Raw genomic sequence first — 14,307 nt, forward strand, 5'->3', positions numbered from 1 at the left:
GCCTAATTAATCCATCATTAGTAAATATTTACTGTAGCACCATATTGTCTAATCATATAGCAATTAGGTTTTAAAAATTCGTCTCGCGATTTACATGTAATCTGTGTAATTAGTTATTTTTTAGTTATATTTAATACTTTATATATGTGTCCAAACATCCGATATGACGGGGTAAAAAATTTTATCAGGGGATCTAAATAGGCCCTTAGGGTCTAGAGATGTACTACTGCTATGTTAGAAGTGTGTGGTCAATTAGGGTCTAGAGATCGATTAGGTATATCTGCAGCTCGAATGGCTAATCTCAGGTGCATACTGTACTAGTATAACTAAAGTATCATCCACTATTTATTTTACTTAATACTTAAAATAAAATGTTGCTTAATCGATTACTCCATCTGTCCTATAATATATTAGCCTAATACTAAATAAGACATTTTATAGTATATAATGAATCTGTCGTTTACTCTTCAACTTATTGGTCACAAACAAAATTTTAATTTCAAAACCTAATTTTATAGTTGAATTTATTTTTTTTCTTTGTAATTTATTTTCCAATGTTGGCTTTTAAGTCACAAAGAACAATCATAAAAAAAATTACCCTTTTTTCCGAAGAGCACATACATAAAAGTATTATCTATAAATTATTTTTAAGCTAATAAGCGTCATTGCTTAAAATCAGTTATCGGCAAAACAATGTGACTATTAATTATGTTGAATGAAATAATATAATAATACTCCACATGTTTCATGTTATATACTGTTTTGACTTTTTTCTTAATCAAACTTTCATAAGTTTAATCAAGTTAATAAAAAGTATTGCAACTACTATCGAAATATATTCAATGTTATATTTAATGAAACTAATTAGATGTTGTAAATATTGCTAAATTTTATTATAAACTTGATCAAACCTAAAAAAAAGTTTTATTAGGAAAAAAGTAAAAACGAATATGAAATAGAGGGAGTATATTACTACGAAGTACTGTACATCGATCCATCCCTAATCCTTTTTGCAAAATGTTATGAAAATAGATGCACAACGGAGACACGAATTTTTACGTGGAAAACCCTTGCGGGAAAAAAAACATGGACGCCGACCGGCAATGGTCACTATAGAGGAGATGATTACAAACGTAGGGAAATAACAATGGGAACATCACCCCTTCCCGTATGGCTTACGAGAGTATATATAGGGGATAATAGAAAGACACCTAATAGGAACTCCTACTAGAAAACTATCTGAATATATTGTGGGCCCAAAATTCGGATCACATATTTAACAATCTCCACCTTGAGACGAATTTCCTCTTGTAGCATAAAAACATCAATCACCAAAAATACCTCATATAGGTAAAATCACCATGCGCCAAATAGTTTATAGGACTATACTATACTGTAATACCCACCAAGCTTGAGCAAAGCTCAAACTTAGTAGTGGGAACTGGCTTTGTCATCATATCAGCTGGGTTATCATGAGTACTTATCTTGCATACCTTGACATCACCTTCAGCAATTACACCTCGAATAAAGTGATATCTTACATCAATGTGTTTTGTTCTCTCATGGAACATTTGATCCTTTGTAAGGCATATTGCACTTTGACTATCACAAAATATATTAATGCAAGACGTAACTCCACAAAGATCAGTGTACAAACCTCTAAGCCAAATAGCTTTTTTACAACCTTCAGAAATAGCCATATACTCTACTTCAGTAGTAGATAAGACAACAGTTGCTTGCAAACTTGCCTTCCAAATAACAGCATATCCTCCAATAGTGAAAACATAACCTGTGAGCGATCTTCTCCTATCCAAATCTCCAGCAAAATCTGAATCCACATAACCAACAAGTCCATCTCTAGATCTCCCAAACTGTAAACAAGCACTAGATATACCACATAGGTATCTGAAAATCCATTGAACAGCTTTCCAATGCTTTTTACCAGGATTAGCCATGTATCTACTGACAACACTCAATGCATGTGATAATTCAGGACGAGAATATACCATGGCATACATAAGTGAACCAACTGCACTTGAATATGGAACTCTAGACATGTACTCAATATCATAATCTGACTGTGGACATAAATCTGAAAATAATCTGAAATGTGCAGCTAAAGGAGTACTCACTGGTTTTGCATCATGCATATTGAAACGATGAAGAACTTTTTCAATATAACCTTTCTGACTAAGATATAACTTGCCAGAATGTCTTTCTCTAGTAATTTCCATACCGAGAATTTTCTTCGCTGCACCCAAATCCTTCATCTCAAATTCACTACTCAATTGTGCCTTCAACTTTGCTATTTCTGATTTGTCTTTTGCAGCTATCAACATATCATCAATATAAAGAAGCAAATATATAGCTGAACCATCAACAACTTTGAGATAAACACAGCTATCATAATTGGATCTTCTGAACTTCTGAGAAAGCATTATATATGAAATAATAATAATAATAATAATAATAATAATAACATCCAGTTAAGGGATAAGTGTATGATTTTTACGTAAATAAAATATTATACATGGAAAAACCAAGGTGCAAATTAGTTAGCGCGCCAACTGGCGCGCGGATTTTCTAGTTCATCCTATAGCTCGGCAATATAATTTGTCATCAAATAATAAAGTATATCTCAAAACTTGTCGTCGAGCTTCTCTATTTCACATTTAACCAGGGTTTTCAAATAATTAACTAAATTAAGACTTCCTCCAATAACACGGTATATAACTCGCTACTGATTCGGTTGTTCTTAATAACTAGGAAGGTGGCCCACGCGTATGTGTGGGCATCCATATTATTTAAATAAAAGATTATATTTTGTTCATAAGATATGTTTTATAAATTAAGGGCAACTCAAGGTCACACGTATCTAAAAAAATCATTCATCGAAATTTGAATAGAGGATGGATTAAGGTCACATGACTTTTGAATAGACTGAATAATAAAATGCTGCTAGGTAATTATCATTTCTATCATTTATACACATAGTGTGACAGTGTGAAATATGTCTATAAGCTAAACTTGTGAGAGTAAGGAAATCAAAGTTCTTTGGATTGAATCGTCTCATTAAGGCACATGATATAGTGACAACCAAATTAAGGATAGATCAAATGTTTGTTTTTTTCCTATGTGGAAGTTCAACAAATTCATTTTTTTTCACAGTTTTAAAGAATTTTAATGGTATGTTAGGACACATATCACTCACAGTCTCACACAATTCATTGGCTTGGTAATACAAAATATTAGCAATTGTTTCAAGATAATTTCTTTCTTTTTTTTTCATGTTTGATTGTTTTCTTTGAAACAACATTTGTTTGAAATAAGATCAAAATTGTATAAATTTGATTAGTATGTGTAGTGTACTTATGCATTTGAAGTGTTCTATAGTAAAGTTTACTTTTCTCATATAATATCCAATTGTATCAAAGAATATTGTTTTATCATGTAAATTATAATCAATAAGTTCAATATGATTCATATCATCATAATTAATAAAACTTAGTTAAAAAATATGACTACCTAAAAATTATTGTTCGCTTATTTGTTTTTTTTTCCTTACTTACTGGTGCCTTTGTCATTATTCTGAATCAAAGAAAAAGTGACAAATCATACCATGGCTCATATATAGCTGTAAGCTATTACTCTATGTCCACTCATTGCTCAGTAGTGTCCTTCACTCACCAATCATCTTGTGATAGTCATATAGACAATATTTATCAATTTGTTTAGTTTACATAAACGGCAACACCACATTGCTCCTTTCTCATGCATGGTCATAGAGTCCAAAATGATTTTTCCAAATAATGCTCTGCATTAACACATGTATCTGGAACATTAACTACATAACATATATGTGTGGAACACACAGTAGTTTTCGTTCTAGATTCACCCTTATTTACATACATGTAAAGAGTGTAACGACAATCAATGCTGACACCTATTAACAATTGTTATCTACCCAATTAGAATATGTCTTAATTATATTCATCTCATGACTCTGACTATCTTTGATCACCTTGAGTAGTAGAAAAAATTAATTGTACTACGGGTTTAGGATGGGCGAAACTAATGGATTATTTGATTTTTATGATATCTATTTGAGGGTATAAATGAATGAATTAACTTCTACAAATTTGAAATGTTGTTCTGGAAAAAGCGCTTTAAGAAAAAAAAATAGAATTGTTTTCCTGAAACACATCATTTAGGAACATGGGAAACATGCAAATGAAAATACAAAATCTAGATCGAAAGGAAAAACAGGGAGTAAGACTCAACCCTTAGTTTTAGCTTACATAGAGTTGCATGTTGCAAAAACTTAACCCACTGGACTTCATTATTTTCCTTCTGCAATAGTCGTTCAATTTGTTTTCACTTTATTAACAAAACAATCATTATCCATTGATGATTTGATGTGTCCTCACCTTGGCAAACTGGTACGGTGTGGTGATCATGATCACCTTAGTTGCCTCAATCTGGTGCTCCGCATTGTCGTGGCGCACGCATGCATGTGTTGTGCAGAGGAACGGAGTGATGTTTTTAGAGGCTTTATTGTGTTTAGAAAAATAGTTCTGATGGTTTATTATCTATCAGTTTAAATGAAAATCGATAGCCAAATATTTTAGCAACAATATAGTCTCAAATATTGGGTCCAGTTGTTGGTTTAGGTATAAATTAGTCGATATAGATTATAAATTGTTAATTTAATAGGTATAAAATATAATGGTGTAAAATTCAAACAATTTTTTATTTGAAAAAAATTAGTCCACCAGTTTAAGTAAAAAAATTTATCTTATATTATTAATTTAATGGGTTAAAAGTATATTTTTTAAAACTTTACATTTAAACATTGTAGAGCTAATTTTTAGTTATATTTATTTGTAAAGAGTTAATTTATGATGATATATATAGTCTATGTTTGTAAAATTATAATTATTTCAAATTTATTATCACTAATATAACTGTTTTCTCACATGTACATGGAGAAAGGTGGAAAGGAGAGAGAAGCAGATGTATTTTTTTAATTGATGTATATAATTTTTGTTTTTATGTTTTTTGTCTTTAATCTTCTTTTATTGATAGTGCGTTACTTACGTACTTTGTATTTTGGGTTTTTTTTTTACGATCAGTACTTTCGTGAACAGGAGATTATAAGATGGTAGTTTTTTAAATAGATCTAATCTAACGGTAAATAACGGATCACCGATTTAAGTGAAAAATCGAGGATTAGGTGTTTTGCCTTTCTCTTAGAATTTGTAGGAATTTCTTTAATTTATTAAGTGCCACATGACGGTTTAAAAGCATTTGTATAAAATTTAATAAACTTTTAGTATGTAATAGACAATAGATAGATAAATAGATAATTGAAATATAGAATGTTAAAGAGTGTTGATTGGATATCTTATATACGATCTAGTTTAACCGCATATATTTATAGAGCGATATATTTTATTTTTAAATAGTAGGAAATCCTACTTTAAAGCCCATCAGATTTTTTAATGACACTACGTACGTATTTTTTTTCTTTATTTTATCGCTTTTATACTTAGTTTTTTCTTCTCATCCGGTGAAGAGTAGATAATTAAGCTTCATCGTTTTTATTTCCGATGTACGTACGTACTGAATACTTTCCTTTTTCTTTTCCGTCCCACATGCGGAAACTATTACTTTTTAAAATAATACATCTAATCGAATGGTCTATAATATTGGGTCCACCAATTTTAATGAAAATTAACGGTGAGATTAAATAGTGCCACGTGGCGATATAGGAGTGTTTGTAGGAGCGCCACATGGCGGCTTAAGAGTGTTTGTAGGAAATCTAATAGACTTTTAGTATATAATAGATAGATAGATAGATAGATTGATAGATCTCTGTACCGAATCTCCTAAACCTATTGACAACTCCTGGACCACAAATACGCCGCCATCACTATATATTGGATCGGCCTCATCAGCAAAGCAATCCTCTGCCTCTTTTGTACCTACCATGGCCGAACCATCACGTTGCTCCAACTTTGTGCACAGTTTTATTCATGAGACAACCTATGAGACCACCCTCTCGCTATACGCCATTGCTACCGGAGACATGCATATATACTAGTGGTCAGCCCTGTCACGTGTGGATCCAAACAATGATGTTTACACAGTACTACCAAAACACACGCATGCACCATGTCAATACATTACTACTACCATGCAGTTCGGCACAAACACAAACGATAGACGGCGCCGAATTGATCCCCTACAGACTAGAAGTACTCCAAATCACCATTTGACAGCATCGGCTTCTGTATTATCATAACCTTTCACCTATTAACCTAATAACCAGATGTCTGTTGTTCCAAATAATTAACATGCCTTAAAGTTTCTAGCAATTTAACTAAACCTAAACATTGGTCCAAATGACTGTTTAACAATCCATCAAAACACTAAAACTTCCCATTAATTTATTGGACTATTAAAAATAAATCACCAAAGGCTACATCCCTCACACCCATATAGACCAAACTCTACAAACCGAATATAAAGGCTTATACTTGGCCTAAAAGTGCAAGGATACTTTAAACAGACTGAAAGGGACCGATGTGTCATAAGCAATATTAAGCACCTAGCCCAGGAGGAAGATCGACCATGAGGGGCAGCAGGATGAGCCTGGTCGGGGCAGCGATGCTGGCGCAGCTCTACGTGGTCGCCTCCTTTCAAGGCGCCTCTGGGGCTACCAGCGATGGCCCTCCCTCCAGCAGTGGGGCGAGGACTCCCACCTCCGGTGGGAGCCCTGGTGGTAGTGGTACAAGGAGCTCAGCAGCATCTACAAGCTCTGCAAGAGCCGGAAGCACCCCTGCAGGAGTGCGGGGGAGCCCCGCGGGAGCTGGTGGTAGCCCCGGCGGTGGAAGCGGAAGCACCCCTGTAGGAGGAGGGAGGAGCTTTGCGGGAGGTGGGAGTGCCGACGACGGCGACGATGGAACTGGGATCTCAAGCAGTGGGGGAAGGATGTTAAGTAGATCGTATGATGTTGAGCACTTTTTCATTTACTTCATGCTTGTTGTTTTAGCTGCATTTTAGCAAAAAAAAAATTCTTATTCTCAACATGCATATGTATCCAGTGCGCGGAAACAGTGAGGGGCCATCAACGGTCACTCGCATTCCCAAGTTCCTGTAAAAATAAACCATCACTACTTAAAAAACCCTCATAGCGACTGGCTCAGAGGTGTCAGTTTATTTACAACTGGCACCTATTAACCTTTTCCTATCTATTGTGGGATAAAAAATAGAGAACCGAATCCTTTGAACAACGATAGGTGTCGGTTCTAAAGAAAAACCGACATATAGACTATTGGTGCCCTTTTACTACACATTGTCTACATCAAGATGAACTCTGGTGTCCCCCGTGCTCTCCTTCGCACACTTGCCCATTCTTGTTGGCAGTGTCAAATATCGAACCCAGATAGTTTACACCACAGAAGTGAGAATTTATCCTCGGCTATACCTCTACATGGGTTAGCTGCTGCTCCTTCCGATGGACAATAGGACAATAACATTGGAGATCACAAGTTGTAGATAGTACTTTCTGCTTGAACTGCTCATCCAGCCTCCATTAGTGGATTTGTGTTGGATTTGATACAGAGTACCTAGCTAGGTGTTTCGTTTACTTCCTATACGCCTCCCATTCTTATCACAATCACATCTGATATACGAGTTGGAGCTGATCATAGTTGTAGCGAGATCGATGATCGAGAATGATTTAGAACTTTGAGGTGCCGAATGTTGGGTCCTAATGAAGTGCCATTCATAGAGTATATAATAAATGTAGTATTGTTACACTCACACGTACAAGCTAGTGTGTCTAAGAGCTTTGCTGCACAGGTTCGGTTTCCCCTTCCCTCCTCATCTTCCCTTCTCATCTTCTTTCTCTCCCTCACTCTCTCTCTCCCCTTCATCTTCCTTCTCTCCCTCCTCACTCTCTCCCTCACAGATCGGGCCGTGGCCCCCTCCCGAGCGCCGGCCGCTGATGCCTCCCCGCCTCCCGACCGTTGGCAGCCGCCGCCTCCCCGCCCACCACCGGATCTGGCCTACGACGCACAGATTCGGCCACCGCGGCCTCTCCCCCGACCGTCAGCCGCTTCCTTCTCCAGCACCACATCACCAACCGCCGGATCCGGCCACCGCAGCCTCTCCCCCGACCGTCGGCCACTTCCTCCTCCGCCACCCCACCGCCAACCACGGATCCGGCCACCGTGACTTCTCCCTCGACCGTCGGCCGCTTCTTCCTGCGCTACAGCACCGCCAACCGCCGGATCCGGCCACCACGACCTCTCCTCCCACCGTCGGCCGCTTCCTCCTCTGCCACTGCACTGCCAACCGCCAGATCCTGCCTTGACAAGTTTCCTACACCACCGCACCGCCGCCAGATGGAGTTATCCTTTCTGATTTGTGCCCAGATGAATATGATTGTGATGATTTTTCTGATTCTGTTTTGTGCCCAAATGATTGTGAATGTGGAGTGATTTTGTTCTTTGGCTAGATCAATGTGATTGCGATGATTTTTGTGATTCTGTCTTGTATCGAAATGACTGTGAATGTGATTATTTTTGTGATTTGTGATGCCTAATGGTCTGCGACTAGCTAGGCTTATAATATTATATTTTTTTGCCCCATTTTCCTACCAGAGGAGGCGCCGCTCCAGCTTCGCCCTCGGAGGCCGAAGGCTCTGCTCCCTCTTCGTCTATCATCTCCCCCTCGCTGCTGCGTTCCTTTCGCTTGGCAACTCTCTCCTTGACAATTTTCTTTGATGGCATCAATGGTTTCGCTCACTCTCAGTGGTTTCGCTCGGAGGTCCCCACGATCAGTGCTAGTTGTTGTCGAATGCACAACTGCGTTACGTCGAAAGGCGTGGTTCTCTCGACAGTAGTTGGAAGTAAAGACAATTGTATTGCTTAGTAACAATTTTTTGGATCCCCCTATTTCATGGCCTTAGGGGGCTATTTATAGCCCTATTACTGGTCCCCCTTTAGGGTTTAGGTTTTACAGGGGAATTTACATGGCTACCCTTATGATAGGGACATTATCGGGGGCACACAGTATCCTTTACTTGTATGGGCCCTTATTGGGCTAAATGGCTCGGCTCATTTACTTGGCGAAGTCCTTCGAAAGCGCAACGGCCCGCTAGGCCTCCTTACGGCGGAGATCGGTACTTGGCGAAGCCCATGCCTTCGTGCCAAGGCTTTCACCTCACCATCTTCGCCCGTGCGGCCTTCTGACGAGGCCTTTTGCCTGCCCAAGTCTGTGTGTTCCGAGCCACTGCTTTCTCCATGTGGCTTTCGCCCATATGGTTCCCTTTTTGTCCTTCGCCGCTTGCTTCCGGTCTGAGCGTGTCACCTATGTTCTTGGTTTCGGTAGGTCCAACCGAAGACCCTTCGTAGTGTACCTCCAACAATAAGACTGCAATTTTATATTTAAAAAAAAGAAATATATATTTACTTATACCAAAATTACAGTGCACTTACATGTCATATCAACTAAAATTACAAATGTAATTTTTGTTATATAGGACTATAATTTTATATTTTTAAAGAAAATAACAAATACATATTTACTTACACATTATTTTTATTGCATTTACATATCATATCAACTAAATTTACAAATGTAATTTTTAGTTATATAGGATTGTAATATTATATTTCATGACAACGAGAGGGATGGTGTTGCTAGCCGAACAGCGTTGGCCGTAGTGCCGGCGGCCAGCTCGCTGGTCGGAGGCCACCTTCATCATGGTGCACGCGTGGGCTAGCTGACACAGGCCGTCAGCTGCTGCTCACATCGCAAGTGGTGCATAGCGGCCAAAAAAAAAAGTCAAATGCCACAGAAAAAATCACACGGGAGATGGATAGCAAAATCTGTTGACAAAAATGTGTCTACATTTGGTTTATTGCCAAACTTTAATAAATACATTAGAAATCCTGCCAAAATTAATAATGTCAAAATTTAATAAGGCTTATTTTGGCTACAATTTGAACCGTTCCCGTTCTGCTCGATCGGCAGCCACAGTCCGACTTTGCCGTCGACGAACCATCCAGCCGCACATTCACGCACAACCCTCCCGTTGCTGACCCTGCCGCGCACCATCCGGCGCTGCTTCCTTCCTGCTGTGCAACCCTTTCTGCCGGTACGGTACCACCGTCTGCCGTGATGCCATCTCGCTGCTGGGCTCGTCTCCCGCGCGGGCCGCCGGTTGTGACAGTTTCCAGCTTGAGCACGTCAGTCTCCGGCACCATCGTCGCACGACACGGCCGGGCAGACGTTCCACTAGCTCAAGCTAACATAGGTTGGTAAAATGGCATAGGTGTTTTGCTCATGTTGACGATGCGAATTTCTGAAGATCCATGAGTTGATTTCTAGTATGTCTTCTATCAAAAGCGCTCAGTCTGGATCTTTGTTGAACCCTTTTTCACTCGTGTAAAAAAAAGTACAGTTAACTTTGCATAGCTCAAGCTAGTCTTTTTTTTCCTGCTCTGTTAAAATCAATCAAAGAGCAATTGATGGCAATTGACGCTGTAGCAGATGCACCGGATCCTGATCACCTGGCGGGCGGAGTCAGTCGCAAATCTGGACATGGTAGCCGTCGCTTGCCCTGATCTGCCGCTAGCTGTGACCCCAGCCTGGGCCCTGTCCCGTCCGTGACTGCGCTGCCGCCTCCACCGCAGCGCGCCGTCTCCGATGACTGCCGAGCCCGCGGCTCCAACCTACTTAAAAAAACGATTTTTTTTAAGCAATGTTGGCCTTTTATTTTTTCAAGACGGTACTCCTGGGTAGAGTGGTGGGTTTTTTTTGCTGAGATGATTTTCGTAGGACCCGCCCACAAAAATCATCCATTTTCGTAGGAGACAGAGTAGCGGCGGTCCTTCCCTCCGTCTAAAAAACTGATTTGGGCCGCCTGATCACTACTTGATTCACAAACCACACCGGACACCGCCCTATAGCCTCAACACTCCACGACTCATGTCCAAATTACAACATTACCCCTCCACTCCATTACTTTAATAGACGATTATACCTTTCTATTTTTCTATTGCTGTAATTAAGGTGGTACTGTTAATATATCTGACCCCTTTAGATTTGAAAAAATCAACGATTAAGAAGAATTCTACTACTACCAGCAGAGAGTACCGTAGCGAGACTCTTTACATTATAAGTAGGAACTGTAATGTGTATAGGAATGGGATGATTCAGCAATTAGAATAGCAGTGCAGTCTGGGACAAACATGTCAGCAATTAAAATAGCATTGAAGAGTACATTGAACTTAGGTTTTTTCTCTTATTCCCTATGGTTTTGTTTAGCTTTATTTCGGCTTTATATCTACTAGGACTGAGGCAGATTGAATCTATGCATTGACGATCGTTTTATTATTGACTAGTGGTAGTTTTGTACATTTCTATCCTGCTGGTGTGACAATAAGAAAATATGGTTGCTCAAAATTAACTGCCAATAAAAAAATTGAAAATGGTAAACATAAAAATATAATAGAAAAAGTAGTGTGGCACATTATGCTTTCATCTTGATTTTCTATAATCACCAACTAATTTAATTGAATGGTTGAGGGTTTTGTTTGTCAAAGAATTGCAACACTTTTTACGTATGACATCGTTCAATTTTTTTTCCGATATGTATACTATGAATTTCTCAAGTATTATATAGAGATTATAGAGATTATATAGAGATTATAGACAAATAGAAGCTGGCCTAAAAACCCATGAATTGCGGGAGCTGAAGATGGTGGTTGCGGCGCGGGTGCCGAAGCCAATGATGCCACACCAGCTTCGACGACGGGGGCCAAAGGCACTACCCCCTCTTCGGCGGCCATCTCCCCTCCTGCTTCACTCTCCTTTCGCTTAGCAACCTTCTCCTTCGCGACCCTCTTCGGTGACATTCGCTCTCCGTGGTTTCGCTCAGAGGTCCCCACAGTCGGCGCCAGCTGTTGTCGAAGCGACAACTGCGCACGTCAAAGGACGTGGTTACTCAACAGTGTTGGAAACAGTGAATATACTAATTGATTAAAATTTTTCTTGGAATCCCCCTTTACATGGCCTAGGAGGCTATTTATTATCCTATTACAGGTTCCCTCATTAGGGTTTAGGTTTTACAGAGGAATTTACATGGTGGCCCTTATGAAAGGGACGTTTATGTGGGTACACAGTGTAATTTGGATACATGGGCCTTCTATGGGCCGGCTGGCGAACGTTAGCTTATTGGCGGGTAGGCCTAAGAGGCCGGGATGGCCCATTGAGCTTCCTTGGTGTCAAACTTGTCAAGGCGAAGTCTCCTTCCTTCGGCCCATATCCTTCGCCATGCACCGGATGGCCTATTGGACCTCCTCGGTATTGAGCTTGTCAAGGCGAAGTCTACACCCTTCGCCTCATATGACTGGTCCTACGAGGTACCCACGCGGCTTTCTGGCCTTCGTCGTCTTTGTTCCACAGCCTTCGCCATGGAGGCTTCGCTCAGGTACACTAGACGTCTTTGGCTTGAATCCTTACAGGTAGCATGGTTTCAGCAAATATGGTTACCGGCAGCGCGACCTTGAGTAAATGTCCAACAGAAATATGGTAAGCATTGACAGCTTGAGGTCAATTATTGAGTACACGAATTCTACATATATATATGCTCTGCCATGTAATTTCTATTGCCCTCAAATTTTTTTCACCACCTCAAATTCCCAATTCATCCACCACCAGCACTACAACATGTGACAGGTGCCCACTTGCATTTTAGAAATGATCGTAATAAGCATGGGATGCTATAGGAAGGAAAAATCAACGACTAGGTTATTTTCAATCTAAAGACTGATAAGTAGATCGAGCAGATAGATGTAGTATTAGCTTCCACGTGTCACCTCCTCTACTCTTGAACTATATATGAGATCGTTGGCGGTAACTAGATAGAGCTTGCTTACGACTTTGCCTGACTTGTTGGACTAAAAGTCGGCCTGTTTTTGTTCATCAAAAACATTTCAGCCCTGTACAAGTTGTATCGGTCCAATTATCCAAACTGCCAACACGAAAAGGGCTGGAAATTTCGTCTGTGCGAAAAATACTGAGTTAGATAAAGGTAAAGGAATCAAATTTGAAAATATACTTTGCTTTTTCATATTTTACATTTATATACGTGTCTAAGATTAATTTGCAAAAATATAGCTAATCCGCGGAACGGTTGTGTGGGAGAGCGGGCAAACCACAGACTGGGGATGCGGGAGCGGAACCCGAGCCGGTCGCGCAGAACCGGGATGCGCGACCGAGTCGGTACCACATTACCGATGCGCGGGAGCGATAGCGCCCTCAGCCCCGCGGCGGTACCGCCGAACGGCATCGCGGGACCGCGCCATCCCTGTGGTCGCTGTATTATTCCCCCAATTTTTCCAACTCATCTCCTCTTTCCGCGCACGCTTTTCAAAGTGCTAAACAGTGTATTTTTTGCAAAAAGTTTCTATATGAAAGTTGCTTAAAAAATCATATTGATCTATTTTTGAAAAAAATTATCTAAAAATTAATTAATCACGTGCTAATGGACTGCTCCGTTTTCCGTGCGGAGATGTGTTCGCTGTTTGGGGAATGATGCATGCGGGAGAGCCAGTCCCGCGCATCCGGCGTGCGGGAGAGAGGTCGGTCCCGCGCATCCATTATGCGGGAGCGCGCCAGCTCCAGGCATCGCCCAAAAAACCCAAAAAAAAACCACGTTGCCGCTAACCCGTCCTGCGGGACTGGCGCGGTAGCACATCCCGGCCAGCGGGACCGGCTTGGTCCCACATCCCAGTTTCGCGGGGCCGGCTTGGATTTCGTTCCTTATCCCCATTATGCGGGTCGTCCTCGCTACCGCGCATTCGTTCTGCGGATTGGGTATATTTTTACAAATTAATCTCATGCATGTATATAATCACAAAATATAAAAAAGGTAAGTATATTTTCAAATTTTTTTCTTAAAGTTCAAATCTAATGAATGTTTATCACCCTGCTAAACGAATTGGATAGCTAAAAAGATGGACCAGTCAAAAAAATTCTCCTTCTTGACAAACTGGAGGAGTACAGAGACCTATCTATTGAAGAGTTGAGTATTTATATTATTGCCACGAAACCAAAAGGAAGGTAATATATAATTTTGAACAAAACTAGGCATGTACCCCACGTAATTACACGGGCACCTCTATTTTTAAAATGTTAAATTCTTTTCTGATGATTAATAATTATTAGTAACTACACATTTTATAAACAAAACAAAGTTCTCGGAGGATATTCATATATCTGTCCTACATC

General features: G+C 39.9%; 1 protein-coding gene across 1 annotated transcript; it reads left to right on the forward strand.

The window, feature by feature from the left end:
- The first annotated feature begins 6,633 nt into the window (after positions 1-6,633).
- LOC107275477 (repressed By RIM101 protein 1) lies at positions 6,634-7,065 on the forward strand. Its single transcript, XM_015755613.1, has one exon. It carries the CDS (start codon positions 6,634-6,636, stop codon positions 7,063-7,065), a length of 432 nt encoding a protein of 143 aa, XP_015611099.1.
- Positions 7,066-14,307: the final 7,242 nt, after the last annotated feature.

This window comes from Oryza sativa, chromosome 9, assembly GCF_034140825.1.
Source record: "Oryza sativa Japonica Group chromosome 9, ASM3414082v1".
Classification (NCBI taxonomy): domain Eukaryota; kingdom Viridiplantae; phylum Streptophyta; class Magnoliopsida; order Poales; family Poaceae; genus Oryza; species Oryza sativa.